This window comes from Erpetoichthys calabaricus, chromosome 5 (genome assembly GCF_900747795.2).
Source record: "Erpetoichthys calabaricus chromosome 5, fErpCal1.3, whole genome shotgun sequence".
NCBI lineage: Eukaryota > Metazoa > Chordata > Cladistia > Polypteriformes > Polypteridae > Erpetoichthys > Erpetoichthys calabaricus.
Genome location: NC_041398.2, coordinates 183707708 through 183725571, shown reverse-complemented (window position 1 = coordinate 183725571; position 17864 = coordinate 183707708). Strand labels below are relative to the sequence as shown.

The 17864-nt window shown below is 36.6% G+C and overlaps 1 protein-coding gene across 2 annotated transcripts in view; it reads left to right on the top strand.

Moving 5' to 3' along the window:
• The window catches only part of ptpn13 (protein tyrosine phosphatase non-receptor type 13), a 352808-nt gene that overhangs the window by 190936 nt on the left and 144008 nt on the right, over positions 1–17864 (top strand). For both annotated transcript variants that reach the window (XM_028802295.2, XM_028802293.2), the window contains exons 8-9: positions 14474–14569; positions 17014–17110. In XM_028802295.2, coding sequence (XP_028658128.1) covers positions 14474–14569; positions 17014–17110 — 193 coding nt within the window. The remainder of the gene's footprint in view (positions 1–14473; positions 14570–17013; positions 17111–17864) is intronic.

Below are 17864 nucleotides of genomic sequence, written 5' to 3'. Positions count from 1 at the left end.
ATAGTGCAACATGTGACAAGGTAAAAGCGTACTGTATATATAGCAATAAATTCAAAGAAGCAAGTCTGAATGGCAAAGATCAACAGAACTGGCACATTTAAACCCAACTTCTGAGCCATGGATGTAACTAGGTACAACAGATGTTTTGTTTGCTAGTGGTATTTATGGAGCAGTGCTTCCAGATTAGCACACTATAAATAGATTAACAATTAAACTTCTCAGCATGTTTAATAATACAGTAAATACTGGAAATGAAATAAAAAACAAACGTCAGGACTACAAGGGTTATCAAACCCCCAAAAACATTTGAAAATGTAAGCAATGCATTTAAATAATTATTATTTGATAACTGATTTTGTTGTTTAAAGGAAAATGTGGAAGAAATGTACTTGTCTGAATGGTTTTAAATAAGAGAAAACTGTTGGTTATTAGTCTCCTTCACTCCAGCCATTGAGGTATAATTCATCCTTTTTCAATGCACTTATTAACAAATTTCACATTGTGATGACATGTTTATTCATGTTTCTGAAATGATTCCAGAAAAAATTGTGTGAGAAGGTATGCAAGATACATTATTAAATCTACTAAATCCAGTTCATAGTTACTAGGGTCCAGGGCCTTTGCCAGCAGCACAGAACACAAGGCAGGAGCCTTCTGTGGATAAAGGAAATGTCCATATTCACTGCTCCGTGACCAATTTACAATCATATTATCTTAGCCAGCACATTAATGGATGTAGGAAGTAAACTGGAATACCTAAAGAAAAACCTGTGCAGATATGGGGAGAATGTGAAGACTTTGTGTACTTTATAAATACTGTAAGTGGTCGTTCATACGTTAAATGAACATTTACTAATTGTTATCACCAAATGTTTAAAAGCTCATTGCTGTACATGTTTCTGGTCATTGTTGATTGATAACACAACACTGTTTAAAACTGGAATCAATGAAAAGCCAAACATATCTATTTATTTATTTATAGTATTTCTTTTTTGCTTTCACTTGTATTCTTATCAATAGCTTAATAATTATTAATAATTTAATTTTTCAACTTTGTAGTTAATGCAGAAAATAATTAAAATATGGAAGGCTAAATATTAACAGACAGTTCCAAGTACTTGACAAGCTAATTTTTCTAAATTAATTTTCAGTTACAGACAGCATAGCAGGTCTGTGCTGAGAAAAACAAATGATTCCATATTTAAAAGAGAAAATTCACTCCCAGTGCCAGAGCCCAGTTGAAATCATGCTCAATTAAATTGAAAACATGACTATGTTGCTCCTCACCTTATCTTATTTAGTTGGAAAAATCGTAATCCGCCCACTATAACACAGTGGGAAAAGACTGACCTATTCTTTTTAAGATGAGAAAAGAGTCTAATTTTCCAACCAAGGATCTATCCAAAGCTTCTTTAGAAGTTGGCAAGAATTCATTAATGTTCTTTTAAAATAAGCATGCTGGGCCTCTGTTAACCTTTTAGAAGCTTCAGTCCTTGAGTAACAACTATATACTAGGCTATACTGATTTCCTTCCTCTCCAGGATGACTGGGGATAGTGATCTTTGAAGTTGAATTTTATATAAAATAGAGTATTACATACTATATGCTCCATTGTTTTGTATTATAATTATTTTAAATCTAATAAAGGAAGGTAGGTGAATGTAGTGAGTGTTTATCCCAAGTGGCATGAAAGTATCATTGCTTTCCTAGCCATTATTATATTTCCAGCCCATATACTGTATCTATTTAAATTGTCTTATACTAAAATGACTCCCCGTGCTGCCTGTCAAAATGCTTTAATTAGTCTGATAACACCAGGCATCAGTCTATTTTATTTCTACGAACTATCTCCTTATGGTTTGTGAAATTTCACAGCTTGCTTGGTTCTTGCTTTTAGTTTGAACCCTTTGTCTAACCTAAGGATTCTTTTGTGGTGTTGCTGGCTACCACCAAGCAGATCTGTAGTCTTCAGATTAGTAACCAGCCATCCTATCTGGATGAGCTAATGGGCAACACCCTTTTGCTGTTTGGTGAGCCAGCTCTTATCTTGCGATGCCACACTTATTTGTGTGTACAACAGCAGGCTTTCTCTATCAGCCTCCTCATCTGCTTGAATCTTCAATGAGGCCATGTTATGTTATGATCAATGATTGATGTCCACCTTGAGACAATTACTATTACCAGTTTTAAATCCATGCCTTTGGTTGTTTGTTGTTTTTAGCAGTATTTTTCTGCAAAATTGCATCAAAAACAGTAAATTTAAGTGAAGTGCAAGCACTTACAATAATAGTTTTCAGCTCAGTTTACAGACTTTAACTTATATAAAGGAAGTATTTAGAGATAGCTGTAGATAGTATGGAAGAAAAAAAAAAACCTTAAGCAACAGCATGGACAAGGAGTGCTTGCTACTGCAGTAATTTATGACATTCTTTCCTGGTGGATATGTTTGAAAAAACTAGTTGTTTACAATTCAGTGATAAGTTTTTGCTCTCAAACTTTTTGTAGAAAACACAACCTGGACCCAGAATGTCAGTGTTGTTCTATTTCCTGGTGTTACTAGAAAAGCAATTCTTAACATAAGCTTAATTGAAAGGCTTGTCTAAACAATTATGCCTTTTTACATTCCATAACCAGATGTTGTATCTGAAAGTGGCCAGCAATCAAGCCTACTGTGTTGAACTCTGGTAATCCATAATTTCATGTATGGGACTCTGACTGCCTTATTCACCAATCAGTCACAACATTAAAATGAGCAACAGGTCAAGTGAATAACACTGATGATCTTGTTACAGTGGCACCTGTCAAGTGGTGAGATATATTAGGCAGCAAGTCAGTTCTTGAAGGTGATGTGTTGGAAGCAGGAAAAATGGGCAAGCGTAAGGATCTGATTGACTTTGATAATGGCCAAATTGTGATTGCTAGATGACTTGGTCAGAGCATCTCTAAAATGACTGGTCTTGTGGGGTGTTCCTGGCATGCAGTTAGTACATACTGGTAGTGATCCAATGATAAACAGCCAGTAAACCAGCGACAGGGTCATGGGTGCCTGTGGTTCGTTGATGTGCATGGGATGCAAAGGTTAGCCCATCTGGTCCAGTCCCACAGAAGAGCTACTGTAGCACACATTGCTGAAAAGCATAATGCTGGCCATGACAGAAAAGTTTCAAGAGTGTATACTGCCTTGCAGTGTGCTACATATGAGCCTACTTAGTAGAAGACCGCACAGTGTGCTCATGCTGACTCCTATCCACCTGCAAAAGTGCTTACATTGGGCATGTGAGCATAAGAATTGGACCATGGAGCAATGGAAGAAGATGGCCTAGTCCAGGGGTCCTCAATCACAATCATGGAGGGCCGCAGTGGCTGCAGGTTTTTGTTCTAACTCAGTTGCTTAATTAGAAAGCAATTGTTGCCAATAATTATTTTCATGGCTTGTTAGTGCTTTAACTCTGCTATGTCAGGTAATTCTCATATCCTAGATTTTCTTCCCCTTTCTAAGGATATCATCCAAATGATCTGAAGGCTAAAATGGATGAGTAGTTCTCAGTACTTCACTTTTTTTTTTCTTCACTTTCCTTTAATTAAACCCAATAGTGCATGATAAAAACACACAGGTGTAAATGGTAACAAGCTAAATGGAGAAATGCTGGTCTCTTTTGTCATTTGCATGTTATTGTTAATTAGGAGAAATTAAAAACCAATAATACAGCTGTTTAACATTAAAATAAGCAATAACGGTTCAAAATCTTAACGAGTGAGACAAGTAAAGTGAAGCAGAAGTGTTACTTGAACAATAAATGCTTCTTATTAAGCAATTGGGTTGGAGCAAAAACCTGCAGCCACTGCGACCCTCCAGGACCGTGATAAAGGACCCCTGGCCTAGTCTAATGAATTACATTTTCTTTTCAAGCATGTAGATGGCTGAGTGCATGTGTGTCGTGTAGCTGGGCAACAGTTGGATGGACTACAGAGAGAAGGAAGACGGCGGAGGCAGTGTGGTGCTTTGAGCAATGTACTGCTGGAAAATCTTTGGTTCTGACATTCACATTGATGTTACTTTGACACGTACCACCTACCTAAAGATTGTTGCAGACCCTATATCTCCCTTCATGGGAATGGTACTCCAAGATAGCAGTGGCCTCTTTCAACAGGATAATGCACCCTGCCGCACTACAAAAATTGTTCAGGGATGGTTTCAGCAACATTTCAAATAGTTCAAATCTCGAAATTCCCCTGGCCTCAATCCGATCAAGCATACAGTATGTGGGATGTGCTGGTAAAAGAAGTCTGATCCGTGGATGCCCCACCTTGCAACTTGCAGGACTTAAAAGATCTGCTGCTAACATCTTCATGCTAGATACCACATGACACCTTCAGAGGCCTTGTGAAGTCCATTATTCGACGGGTCAGGGCTGTTTTGGTGGCATGAGGGAGACCTACACAATAATAGACAGGTGGTTTTAATGTTGTGGCTGATCTGTGTATATGGAGATTCTATCACGGTTGGTGTTCATTTTCATGAAATATGACTTTGTTTTTCCATAGGATTCAGTGAAACTGCGTGCAGCTTCTATTCCATAGAGATTCTCAACAGTTCCCTCAGTCCTCTTGAGAAATTATCAGTTTATCAGTGTGGCAGCTGTGCAATATACAACAGTAATGTGTATTTGCCCCTTCCTCATTTCTTCAGTTTTTGCTTCATAACACTCATTTCTCAACTCTAATCAAATTTAGTACAATATAAAAGACAACCTGAGTAAACACAATGCACAGTTTTTAAGTGACTGTTATTTGATTTATTGAAAAGTATACCAACACCTATTCCACCCATGTGAAAAAATAATTGTAATAATAATATAATAATAATTGGCCCACTATTCTCCACAGAATAGCTTTAATTCAGCCACTTTGGAGGGTTTTTCATAATGACCTGCCCATTTAAGGTCCTGACACAACATGTCAATGAGGCTCAAGTTAGGAATTTGACTGGGCCATTCCAAAATCTTAATTTTGTTTTGTTTTTTTTTTCCAATCATTCAGAGGTGGACTTGCTCTTGTACTTCGGATCGTTGTCCAGCTACATAACCAAATTGTCACTGAGTTTCAGTTCATTGACTAATGACTGGATATTCTCCTTTAGTATATTCTGGTAGAAATTTGAATTCATACTTCCCTCAATTATGGCAAGTCAGCCAGGCCCTGAAGCAGCAGGGTATCCCTACACCTTCAGACTACCACCATCAGGTTTGATTGTGGGCAAGAGGTTTTATTTTGGAAAGCTGTGTTAGCTTTATGCATTTTTGACTCATCAGACCATAAAACTTTAGTCCCAAAATTTTGGGGGGGTAATCAAGGTGTTTTTTGGCAAATGTTAGACAAACCTTTATGTTAGTTTTTTTAGCAGTGGTTTTTGCATTGCAACTCTCACGTGGAATCCATTTTTGCATCTTTCTAATGGTTGTACCATAAATGCTGACATTAACTGAGCTGAGAGAGGCTGGCAGGTCCTTAGATGTTTGTCTTCTGTTACTTCCCGGAGGTGTATTCATGGAGTAATTTTGCTAGGCAGGCCACTCCTGAGCACATTTAACACTGTTCCAAGTTTTCTCCTTTTGGAGATGATGGCTCTCATGGTGCTTCCCTGGAGTCACATGGTTTTATAGATTGGTTTGTAACCCTTTCCCGACTGATATATTTTAGTAATTTCCTTCTTCTTGTCTTCTAGACTTTCTTTTCATGAATGTATGGTGTGCTACTTGTTGACACCTTTTATCCATTATTTAAATGATGTTTAGATTCGAAAGGGTTGGCAGCAATCAAGCTTAGGTGTGTCTAGTCTAATTTAACTTATTATTTAAATTTGGTTTATTGGTTGACTGAGTGACTAAAGGGGCAATTACTTTTTCACAAGGGTGAAATAGGTGTGGGTGAACTTTTTTTGTTTAATAAATCAAATGATCATTTAAAAATGGTAAATTGTGTTTACTTAGGTTGTCTTTTGTATTATACTACATTTGTTTGGACTTCAGAAACAATTAAATGTAATGAATAAGCAAAAATGGAAGAATTCAGGAAGGGGGGCAAATAGTTTTTCATGGCACTGTATGTTTTCTTTTTGCTTCTAAACCTAAGGTTCCTTCAGGCTTTAACTAATTTTTCTGCACAGAAATGTGGTGCATATTTCTATAATGAATACTTTTTGGCTGACTTTGTACCTTTGGTTGAAAGTTCACAGTATTATTTTTTATTTATATGGCATATCTTTGCATGGTGTTTATAGTACTAATGTACAGTTATGTGGCTGTCCTTTTTTACTCTATTTTAAGGTAGTAAGCTATTCTGTGTAGGTCATTTTGCACCGCTGTTTCATTTTGTTTCATTTCCCAGGTTCATTTTCATAAGACTAAAATCACATGTATGTTAAAAGGAACATGACTGAATTTTAGTTTAGAGAAAATGGCCTCTTATTGCTACTCAGCCTTTTTGTTTTATGGCATTTTTGCAAGATGATGAAGTTCGACATATTCAGCTAATAGACTTTGTAGCTCAGTGGAGTTTACATTATGCTCATAGACCTTAACATTATACTTTATAATGTTATTTCTCTTTTCCAGCAGACTAAGCAATTCTTGTTTTCAGGAGATTTGCTTCTCCATAAGCTTCTAGGTCTTAACAGCTGGAGATCCACTAATTTCAGTTATATTTACTTATAATGTTTGTTTGTTCTTCAGAGTACAAGCAGTCAGTGTGGAATCTTATTAGTAAAGATGGTGATAAACTTAAAAATGATCATTTACTGCAGCACAGTAGTCCAGTGGATAGCACTGAAACCTCACACTACTTGAGACCTGAATTTAATACTCTGTCTGGTCCCAGTTCACATAAAGTTTGGTTTTTCTGGAGCATGTATGGATTCTCTTCCTTCAGCAACTTAGACATGCATATTGAATTACTTAAGAGTGCCCAATTACAGTATGTCCAGCATTGGTGTGTTCAGAATGGGATGAGCAATGTCTTTCCCAGGGTTATTTACTGCCTTTATGCCTAAACTTATATAAGTTGTATCTTTATATAAGTTGTATCTCACAGTTTTGGAAGTACCACCTTCTACTTAGTGGGAGCTGATCTACTGCTTTCAAACTCCATATTTAAACAGGGTCATGGTCTACTGTGGGTCTCTCACGGGGCTTTTGTATTTTGCTTTTGGTTTCACATATCTTTTTTAAATGATCTGTTTTAGTTTCATCTTTTCCTTTTTGTAAAAGGCAATTATATACCCGGTTCCTTTACATTTTTCCTATCTGTATCCTTTTATAGGATAACTTCGGTGTTTTTCTAGTCAGAGTTATTTCTTCACAAGCATGGTATATATGTTTTTCCCCACACAAAATTGTGTTCTAACATTAGGCATTTTCTATTATTTTAAAAAATACATAGCCAGCCCTGGTTTTTTATAATGGAACCTTATGGGGTACGAGATGCCACAAGAAAATAAAAGTCTTAAAATCTTACCAAATATGTCCTCTTTGAAGTGACAAAAGTTTCTATATAAGAACACATGCCTTCTGTGTTTCTAACATATGTTTGTAACAACAAAAGTGGTATGGAAATTACTATTTTATTACATGTTCCTGGTACTTATCCTCTTGAGGTAAGGTTATGTTTTCTGCTTGTTTATGGGAGGAGCTCTCACTTAAATACGGAAGTAAATCAACACGATACCAAATATGTGGCACAAACCGGCTACTATGATTTTATCTTTAGAGATTAATGTTGCTGCTGAAGTGTGCATATCTGATCTTCTTTTAAAATGACTGAATTTCATAATATTGGTGTTTTTCACTCAAAAATGACATATATAAAAAACATAAAATATAAAAAGCTTAAGCATTCAAAAAGAGAGTGCAATTTGTTTTAGTCAGTCAGGCAGTCATTGTCCAACCTGCTATATCCTAACACAGGGACACAGGGGTCAGCTGGAGCCAATCCCAGCCAGCACAGGGCGCAAGGCAGGAACAAATCCCGGGCAGGGTGCCTGCCCACCGCAGGACACACAAACCCACACACTAGGGACAATGTTAGGATCGCCAATGCACCTAACCTGCATGTCTTTGGACCGTGGGAGGAAACCGAGCACCCAAAGGAAACCCATGCAGACACGGGGAGAACATAATTTAATAATTATACTTTTCTGTGAAATAATTCTACTCTGCTCTGAAGAGAGCCTCTGCTGATGAGTAGTTAAGTCCCTTAATAAAGAAACATGTCGCAGGTGATTAAATTACTTCCCCTGTTGCACCTGGGGACGGTTTAAGACTCCTACAGTCACTGCCTTAGTGCAGTGGTATTAACCATGTTCAGTGTTAATCTGCTCTCAATCTCTCCAGTAATTTTGTGGGGTTTAAGGCCTCTGACCATGTTCATTATGGATTTCAACATTTTATTTTTTTAATTTTGACCTTACAGTTAGAATTTTGGATTTTGGCTTTCTTACTTGGTATTATTAATGTTTTACTTTCTTTTTTGAGTTTTGGATTTTTTTTATTTGTTATACTTCTTTTGAAATAATTTTGTACTTTGTTTTGTGCTTCTCTTCAGTTCATTTTTATCATTTTTGATATTTTGGATCTTTTTGTTTGTAGTTGTTGTATTTAAGTTTTGTTTTCTCTTTTTTTTAAATTCCATTAGTATTGTAAATAATAAATAGTCTTATTTGTGTTGCCAGGTTTTTTTGATATTTTTTTTATCTCCTCATGTGGCACTTTATAACAAACAGAATGTGCGAAGAAATACTTTGTAATACAGCTATGCTTTGTATTGACTACAGTGGTCCATTTAGTAGTGAGCACCATCAGAAAGCAACATAATGCAACATTCTCAGAACTGTTTCATCCAGTTCATGGTTGCAATGGTCCGAGAAGCTTTGTTCAGGAGGCTGAATTCAGCTATGCATTAGGCACCAGGTCATCTCACTTGTGCACACATCTGCACTAATACCTTTGTATTTTGCCATTCCTGAGGTTGTCGTGGCGAAAAATTGTCACCACAAAGCTTTTTACCTGAAATGAAAGCTATTAGGAGACTCAGGATAGGCAAACAGAGTCTATAGTTTTGTTGCAATCAAATAACAATAATAAAAAACATGGACTCAACCCAATACAGCCAAATTGAGCTGAGCCCTGAACAGTTCAGAACCCAAAACCTATATATCATTTCTTATCACTCAGACCTCGTTCAATTAGCTCATTCTGCACCTGTTTTTACTGTCCATTGTTCATTTCTAGTTTCTGTTTTGCTTATTTCTGATTGGTCTTCGGCCGGGCAGATGTTTTCCTTTTTCCATCTTTGGGCTTTCTTGTGTCATTTCCTTTCCTAAGCCTTTCAAACTATTTTAGAATGGTGGTTTTAAGCTAAGCTTTAATTATAAAGAAATATGGCATGTGCTATTATTTAATCATTTACTTGGCAGTCCTGAATTGCAAAAGTATCTACACTAAGGTTAATGCTTATATATTTGTCTATATTTATTTATGCTAATACATGAATACGCTAATTTTACTTTCCATACATTACATCATCTTCCTTTTGCTGTTTCTGCTGGCTCACTGTTCCAGCTGGCTTCTTACGTGCCTACCAGATCCATTTTTCTATATTATGTCAGTGGTATCGTTCCTCAGCTTCCTAACCTTGAACACAGGTGCTCCTGTTCCCCCTTCTCCTGTCTTCGGGTAGTTTCTGCACGTCATTCTTTTCCTGTTCTATCCTTCCTTTCTTAATACTGGTAATTGTCCTTCAAACTTTAACTAGAAAATGCAATAAATCTAAGATCTTTAACTATTTGCTTGACATATCTTATTAGTTTGTCATGTCTAAATTATGCTAAATCTAATGCTTTTAAAAGCTGTTAATTACTTTTACGGCTATTAATGCTAATATATGCTATTTATGCTTAATGTATAAATGTTTTACCTTCCATAACGTCAAAACAATAATAAAGCAAATATTATTTTTCAGAATTAGTTGTTTCAAGCTGGGTCCGCTCCCCCACTTTCCAAAATATGTAAATGATTTTAATAAGAATATAAATAACAGGCTGGTTAAATTTGAAGATGATAACAAAGTAGGTGGGATGGAAGATAATCTAAAATCAGCTGAATCATTACAGAGGGTCTTGGACAACATAAATGCTTTGGCAGATTTGTGGGAAATTAAATTGAATGTAAATAAATGTAAAGTATTATGCGTAAGAAGAAAAAACTTACATAGTGAGGTCTGAAATTCAAAAGTTTCCCTTATGGGAAGGACTTATGAGTTATAGTGGACTTGGCAGTGCTGGCATCAAGACATTGTACAGAAGCAATCAAGAAAACTCATAGGATGTTTATTTATATAATTTGATATGTGGGGTACAAGTTAAGGAAGTGTATGCTTAAGCTTTATAACACACCAGTGAGACTCCCCTGGAGGTCTGTGTTCAGTTTCGGTCTTCTTTTTACTACAAAGACATAGTGGCGCAGCAGAAAATCCTAAAAAAGTGACATTGCTGATTTCAGGATGCCAATTTATGAGCCATGAGGGAGGAATGAAGCATCCAAGCATTTCTAGTTTATGCTCACAGAGGTTAAGAGGTGACACGATTGAAGTGTTGAAAACACTTTAAAATAAATTCTTCAATAATAAATAATAATAATACATTTTATTTATATAGCACCTTTCCCATGCGCAAGGCGCTTTAACAAGAATATATATGAGCACATAGATGGAAACTGGTCAAATTCAGATGTCAAACAGATGTTCCAAAGTTTTTCTTCACACAGAGAACCAAAGACACATGGAATGTAATTGCCAAGTAGTGGGGTAGTGAATGGTACTTTTGGAATGTTCAAAACTTAACAATTAAGTGAATAGAACTGGTGCGCTTGTTGTGCTGAATAGCCAGTCCTTGTCATGATTGTTCAACTGTTCTAACCTCGCATCTGCCCATTTTCTTAATCTGGTTTGTCCAACACATGTTAATTGAAAGTTCAATGGTAGAAATTCAGAACTAAATAATTTCTCTATGTAGCTAAAAGCAACAATATTTGATGGTGTCATTAGAACAGGAAAGCAGGGCAATAATGGGAAAAAATGTCAAAATATAAATGATGTAAGATGATTTTTTGTTCTTATTTTTGATAGTGTTTTGCAGGATTCTTTTCCTTTCACACTGAGAAAGTGGTTTAGAGCTGGAGAAGTTTCTTAATAAATGATGGTGGTACTAGAGAGACGTTTGATGTTAGAAGTCAATATTATTGTCTAATTGACCTATAGTAAATGTGGCATTAATTATCACACTGGTAGCTAATGCCAGAGCAGCCAAATAATGAGTCTCCAACCACAGTTTAAATTCTGCAGCTAATAGATCATTCCTTACATAAGCTCGCATATGACTGTGAAGTTAAGGAGGGGCTATTTTGCCTCCCACAAGGTAATATAAGACAAATGCTCTATTGTTTTTGAAGGATAAATTGTACTGTATACATTTTAATCCTGTAGCAAAGAAGAAGTTAAATTGATCTGTTTTTATTAATTTAAGCGGGTTTCTAACTTTAACGCTGTAAGCATTTCATCAACAACAACAACATTTATATACAGTATATATATATATATGTATATACTGTATATATGTAGGGCGGCACGGTGGCGCAGTGGGTAGCGCTGCTGCCTCGCAGTTGGGAGACCTGGGGACCTGGGTTCGCTTCCCAGGTCCTCCCTGCGTGGAGTTTGCATGTTCTCCCCGTGTCTGCGTGGGTTTCCTCCGGGCACTCCGGTTTCCTCCCACAGTCCAAAGACATGCAGGTTAGGTGGATTGGCGATTCTAAATTGGCCCTAGTGTGTGCTTGGTGTGTTTGTGTGTGTCCTGCGGTGGGTTGGCACCCTGCCCAGGATTGGTTCCTGCCTTGTGCCCTGTGTTGGCTGGGATTGGCTCCAGCAGACCCCCGTGACCCTGTGTTCGGATTCAGCGGGTTGGAAAATGGATGGATGGATGTATATATGTATATATAATATATATATATATAGCACATCTTCATACAAATGGTGTAGCTCAAAGTGCTTTACAAGATGAAGAAAAAAGTTTATATGAAACAAAAATAAGATTAGGCAATGCTAAGTAACAAAGAATACAGTAAGGCCAAGGGGATAGAAGAAAAAAAAAAGCACTCCAGATGGGCTAGAGAGAAGAAGAAAAAAAAAATCTGCAGGGGCTTCAAGGCCAAGAGACCCCACTCCCACCCCTCCAACCCCCACTAGGCATTCTACTGAACATAAATGATCTAAATCAGTCCCCATTATTTTCAGGCTTCACGTGAAAGAATTTGTCATGTGGACATCTGGGGAGTAATACTGCCTTCAATCCAACAATGTAGGGACTGCATGGTGCCTTGATCAGGTGGTGGTGGCGCAGATTGCCACCACAGAATGAGCAGAAAAAGAACAGCACAGAATAGTAGGGATTAGTACGGATTGCGGAGCCTTGATGAAAATGATAATTCAGTGAACATATAGTTTAGCAGGGATACACTAAAATGTAGCTATGAGAAAGCTGTGTTAAAATAATGGATTTTTAGCAGTTTTTTAAAAATGCTCCACTGTATTAGCCTGGAGAATTTCTATACATAAACTATTCCAGATTTTAGGTGCATAACCACAGAAGGCTGCCTCACCACTTCTAAGTTTAGCTCTTAGAATTATAAGCAGGTACTCATTCGAAGATCCAAGGTTATGATTTGGAGTGGAAAGGTGACAGGCATTCCAAAATGTAGTATGGAGTGAGATTATTTAAATTTTGTAACCTTGTTCAAGTTATTAATCTTTTTTCTTTGATTTGGATTAATTGGTGCCTAGAAAGAGAATAATTCCATATGGAAAATAATATCTCTGAAAGCTACAGAATTTCCGCTTGTAAGGACCAAAAAAAAAATGCTTGACTCATTCTCATCAGAGAGTGCTTTTATACAAACTGAAGGCAAAAGCTCCAGTGATTTTTCTCTGCAGTGCTTTTAGGCCATTGCTTGAGTTCAATTTTTAAATCATAGTACCATCTTGACCATTTAGTAGAATTCTGTACCTTTGTTCAAGTTATAAAGAGGCTGACAGCAGGTGACAAGCCACATCTTTTGAACTGAGGTTCACAGTCACAGAAAGGCAGCAAAACCCCTGATGAAGCAGAGACAGAACAAATGACACCATGGAAGTATGCTTTTTTCTGCCACATTCTGGATTTTGCCTTACTTAAAAAGGAAATATGCAAACATCTATATTGTTTTTTTCAACCATGTAACTGAATTATCCTATCTGAAATCATATAGTTTTATTATGTCTTGGTATTGCCCATGAATACAGCCGATATGATGAAGTGACCGTGTTTATTCATCACTAAACAATTGAAAATGTATCCATTTGCTGAACCCACTCAAAGTTTTGTGGAGAGTCTGAGTCTTTCCTTAACAAATAGATTGAATTTGACTGCATATTTTTATTGTGTCATTATTATTATTATTATTATTGCTAAGTGTTCTTCATTAATCTCCAGTTTATTCATCTTTTAAACTAAGCCATTTGCAGGTTTGGTGTTGGCAAAATCACCTGTGCATCTATCTAGCTGTAGCAGAAATGCATTCAGAGCTGTGTATTGAGTTTCTGTGTCTAGATAGACAGCAACAGTTGCCACTAAACTGGATTACTATGAGCTGTCAGAGGAGGTTTGTATAGAATATTAATTAAATCCATGATGGTCTTTCACTTAATTTCAGCAGAACAAAATATTTCTTTTCACAACTTTTTCACCTCCAGATTTTATATGTGATTAGACGTTTTATTTGTTATTTGGGAGGACCTGATTAGTCCTTACAATCAGTATAACACAGTGCAGGACAAGAACAGGGCTATGCATGGCCTTGCCTGAAAAAGTGTATAGTATCAATAAGAATGGTACAGAGTGTCCTAAAAGTAATTAAACTATTTCTGTAAAGATCTAAAGGCTGAGGAGGTGACAGGTTGTTTTGTAGATATTTCCCCGTCTGATAGGGGGCAGCATTGAGGTCCATTGCTTTGTACTGTATGTAGTATGTATTTTTTGGGTTGAGGGTTGGCTCAAAAGCACTAACCATAACTCTTATATTGTTTACTCCTATTTTAATATAACCCAAGTTGGAATAATCCTCATGTGCATTCCTATTTTTTTTAACTGCTTTTTAATCCTTGAAACTCCTCAAAGTTTGGACATGTGATTAAGGGGCTCTATTAAAATATGCAGACTGGCTTATATAACACAACGTTAAGTATTTTATCAGTATGGTAATGTAAAAATGTTTTAAGATACGATTTTTTTATTTACCCAAAAATTAACCATAACATTGAAATTTGAATCTGGGAATCCAAGGTTCTTCTTATCGTTCAATTATTTATTATTATTTTTTCCTTTGCTTTTCAGATCCCTTGAAAGCTCACCGGAGGTATCACAGCGATGCATACAGCACATCCAGCGAAAGTCCATCTGTTGTTTCTTCTGATCCTGATTACCGACAAGGTAACACTCTCGCTTGGCAGTGTACCAATTATATGCCTTAATTTTGCTGATAGATAAGATGAGTGAGGTGAGTCCACAGGGAGCAGTGATTAATTAGACTTAGCTAAGTTGGTTCCAAGAGTATTAATGCAAGCTCAACAGAAGTGATTTTTTTCCCTCTGAATGAAAACTACAGCTTTGTGCATAACTGCATTATTATTGATGATCTGATGGGAAACTTGTAATTTTTAATATGTTAAAAGTTGAAGTGAATTTCCTGAACATTAAAAATTCAATTTATCCCCCTTAACCTGAAAGCAGCTGCTTTTCTTTTACTGATTCACTAGTGTTGTTCTTAAGGACATTGTGTTTAATATCAGGTTTTTCATGTTCATTGATATTATATGTGTGTGTGTGAGTGAGTAATTGTATTATTAGGTCAGAAATCTCATTTTTTCATAGATTTAGTTTGCACTGTGTAATCTGTGCTATTTAAATATTTTCTTGCATAAAGAGAACCAATTCTTTTTGACTCTGTTGGGTTATAGGCTGTCATATTCTGTTTATATCAATGTACAATACAGTAATCCCTCGCTACTTCGCGGTTCACTTTTCACGGATTCACGACTTCGCGGGTTTTTAAATACAAGTGATTGCCCGCCTATCGCGGAAGTTATGTTCCAGACCCATCAGCAACAGGAGAAAATCCGCGATATAGAAAGACCATATAAATAAACATTTTTATAGTTTAAGCCTTAAAATACCCATCCCACATGCTTTAAACACATGTAAACTTATAAAACACACTTTGTTAACATATATGATATGTGGATGTCGTGCTAAGGATATGAGTAACATCTCACTATTATAAAACATTTTAACTTCACGCAAGACAGGACAGTGAGACAGGAAAATAGGTGCTGTATAGGCTTTTAAATTATTGACACGCAGAGCGACAAGCAGCACAAAGCCAGCACAAAGTCCACTTCTCCTTAGCGTTCATTCAGCTCCCCACCCCCTTGACAATGCGAAGTGGCAGGAGCGTACTACGCCTCCGGGGAGGGGGGTTTGAGCGAACGTGCGTTCAGCCCTCACACACCCCCACTCCTCCTCCTCCTTCCGAACGCGCAGAGCAATAAGCAGGCATTTTGGCAGAAGCAGCACAAAGTCCATTTCTGCTCAGCGTGAGTTCAGCTGCCCCCCTTCACAAAGCGAGTGCAGACACATCGACGTCTGATCGCTGCGTGCAGTGTGCAGTGTTGGTCTGCGGTGTTTAAGAATGTAGAAAGTGTTTAAGAGCATAGGAAGTGTTTATAAGAATGTGGGAAAGGTTAACAAGAGAGTGAGAAAGGTTTATAAGAGTGTGGGAAGGGTTTATAAAGCCTTAAAATATGTATAAATAATAAAATAAATATAGGTCGCTACTTCGCGGATTTTCACCTATCGCGTGGGGCTCTGGAACGTAACCCCCGCGATAGGTGAGGGATGACTGTACACCAGCTTGTGTGTTTTGAAATGCCTCTATCAGTACCACAGTTGTTTTTTCCACTTTTAATGATATCACGTTAGTCTCTTTGGTATTCTCCCCAAGCTCTGCCAACCTCCTTGGACTTCTTCACTTGGTCTGTTCCTGATTTCAATTCTGCTATTAATTGCTTGTTTTTGGGGACTGTTGTGTGTGAAAAACCCAGTATGTTTTCTGTTCCTGATGCACATCTGCTCCATGCCCAGAAATATCCATCCATCCACTCATTTACTAACCAATATGTTGCTAGTGAAAAGTGCATTATGTTAAGCAGACACTTTATTACACATTATTATTAAACACTTGTGTGTGTATATATATATATATATATATATATATATATATATATATATATATATATATATATATATATATACATATATATATATACATATATATATATATATATATATATATACATATATATATATATATATACATATATACATATATACATATATATATATATATATACATATATATATATATATATATACATATATATACATATATATATATATACACACTGAGATAAAAGCTCATAATATGACCTTTATTATTTTATTTTTAGCAGCACTTGAAAATTAGTCATTTTTGTGACTTTTATCTTAACAGCCTCTTCACAGTTTATTAGAAATTATAAGTAGTACCCTGTTTTTCTGGTTCATTCAGTACTCTACTACTCTTTAAACAGAGCATCGAGCTGGACTGGGAATTATGAGGTAGGCAGTGAAATTTGTTAAATGTTTTTCTGAATCTGCTTCAAATCTCATTTATCCTTTTCAAGTCTGGTTTCTTACAACCATCCCAGAACATTCCAGAGCAGTTTCATCATCCTTTCTGTTCTGTCCTGTGTTTTTTTTTTGGCCTGTGTGCTAGTGTATGTGCTTTTTATGGAGACAAGGTTAAATCTATCTTCTCATTTTAAATTTTTGTACAGTAAGACGATCAGAAGAAATCAGAAAGTATGGTTCCCAGGTGGCACTTGCAGATAATGATGTCATCTCCATCAACAGTCATGTTTCTCTTCGACACAGGTATATGGACATCTCATTGTTTTCCTACAGTTACCTTTTAATACATCTACTTTTCTTATTTTGGCCTTTCCTACAATTCAAACATTAAAGCTATTGTTTTTTTCTGTATAGGTCTTTGCATGCAAACACAGATTTGTTTTTCAGTCATGAACGGTGTGTGGAGAAGTTGTATGTCATTACATTGATTATGTTGTCTAATTAAGAAATGATTGGAAAATAAGCATATATTAATATATAACAGTAACCGTGCATGACATGGCAGCTGTAAGAGTGTGCTCAGGTCTCAACCTTGTCACTTTGTTTGTGTGGTCTGCACCTTCTTTCAGTATCTACTTTGTTTTTTCACCATGTACTTCAATATTTACCCAACATCCCAAAGAACGTGTCTGTCTAAATTTGCACTTTTTGGCTGTAGTTGCCCCGTGATGAACTGGCACCCCATCCAGTATTGGTTCCTGCCTTACATTGCATACTTATGAGATAGTTTACATACTGTGAGCCAAAATTGGATTATGCGAATCAGAAAATACTGGGTGATTTTTGGAGCCTTAAAAGGAGTCCCCTCCCCCATACATTGACACCTCAGTGTATGAAAAGTAGAGTGACAGCACTGCAGTGTTAAAGCACTGATAGGTGAAATCTGTTGAAAAATCGGCACTGAGCTGCCTTGCAAACAGAACACCCAAAGACAGACTAAAAGCAGGAAACCTGCCAATGTTTTTCACTGTTTTCAGAAAGCTTGCTTCTTCCCTCT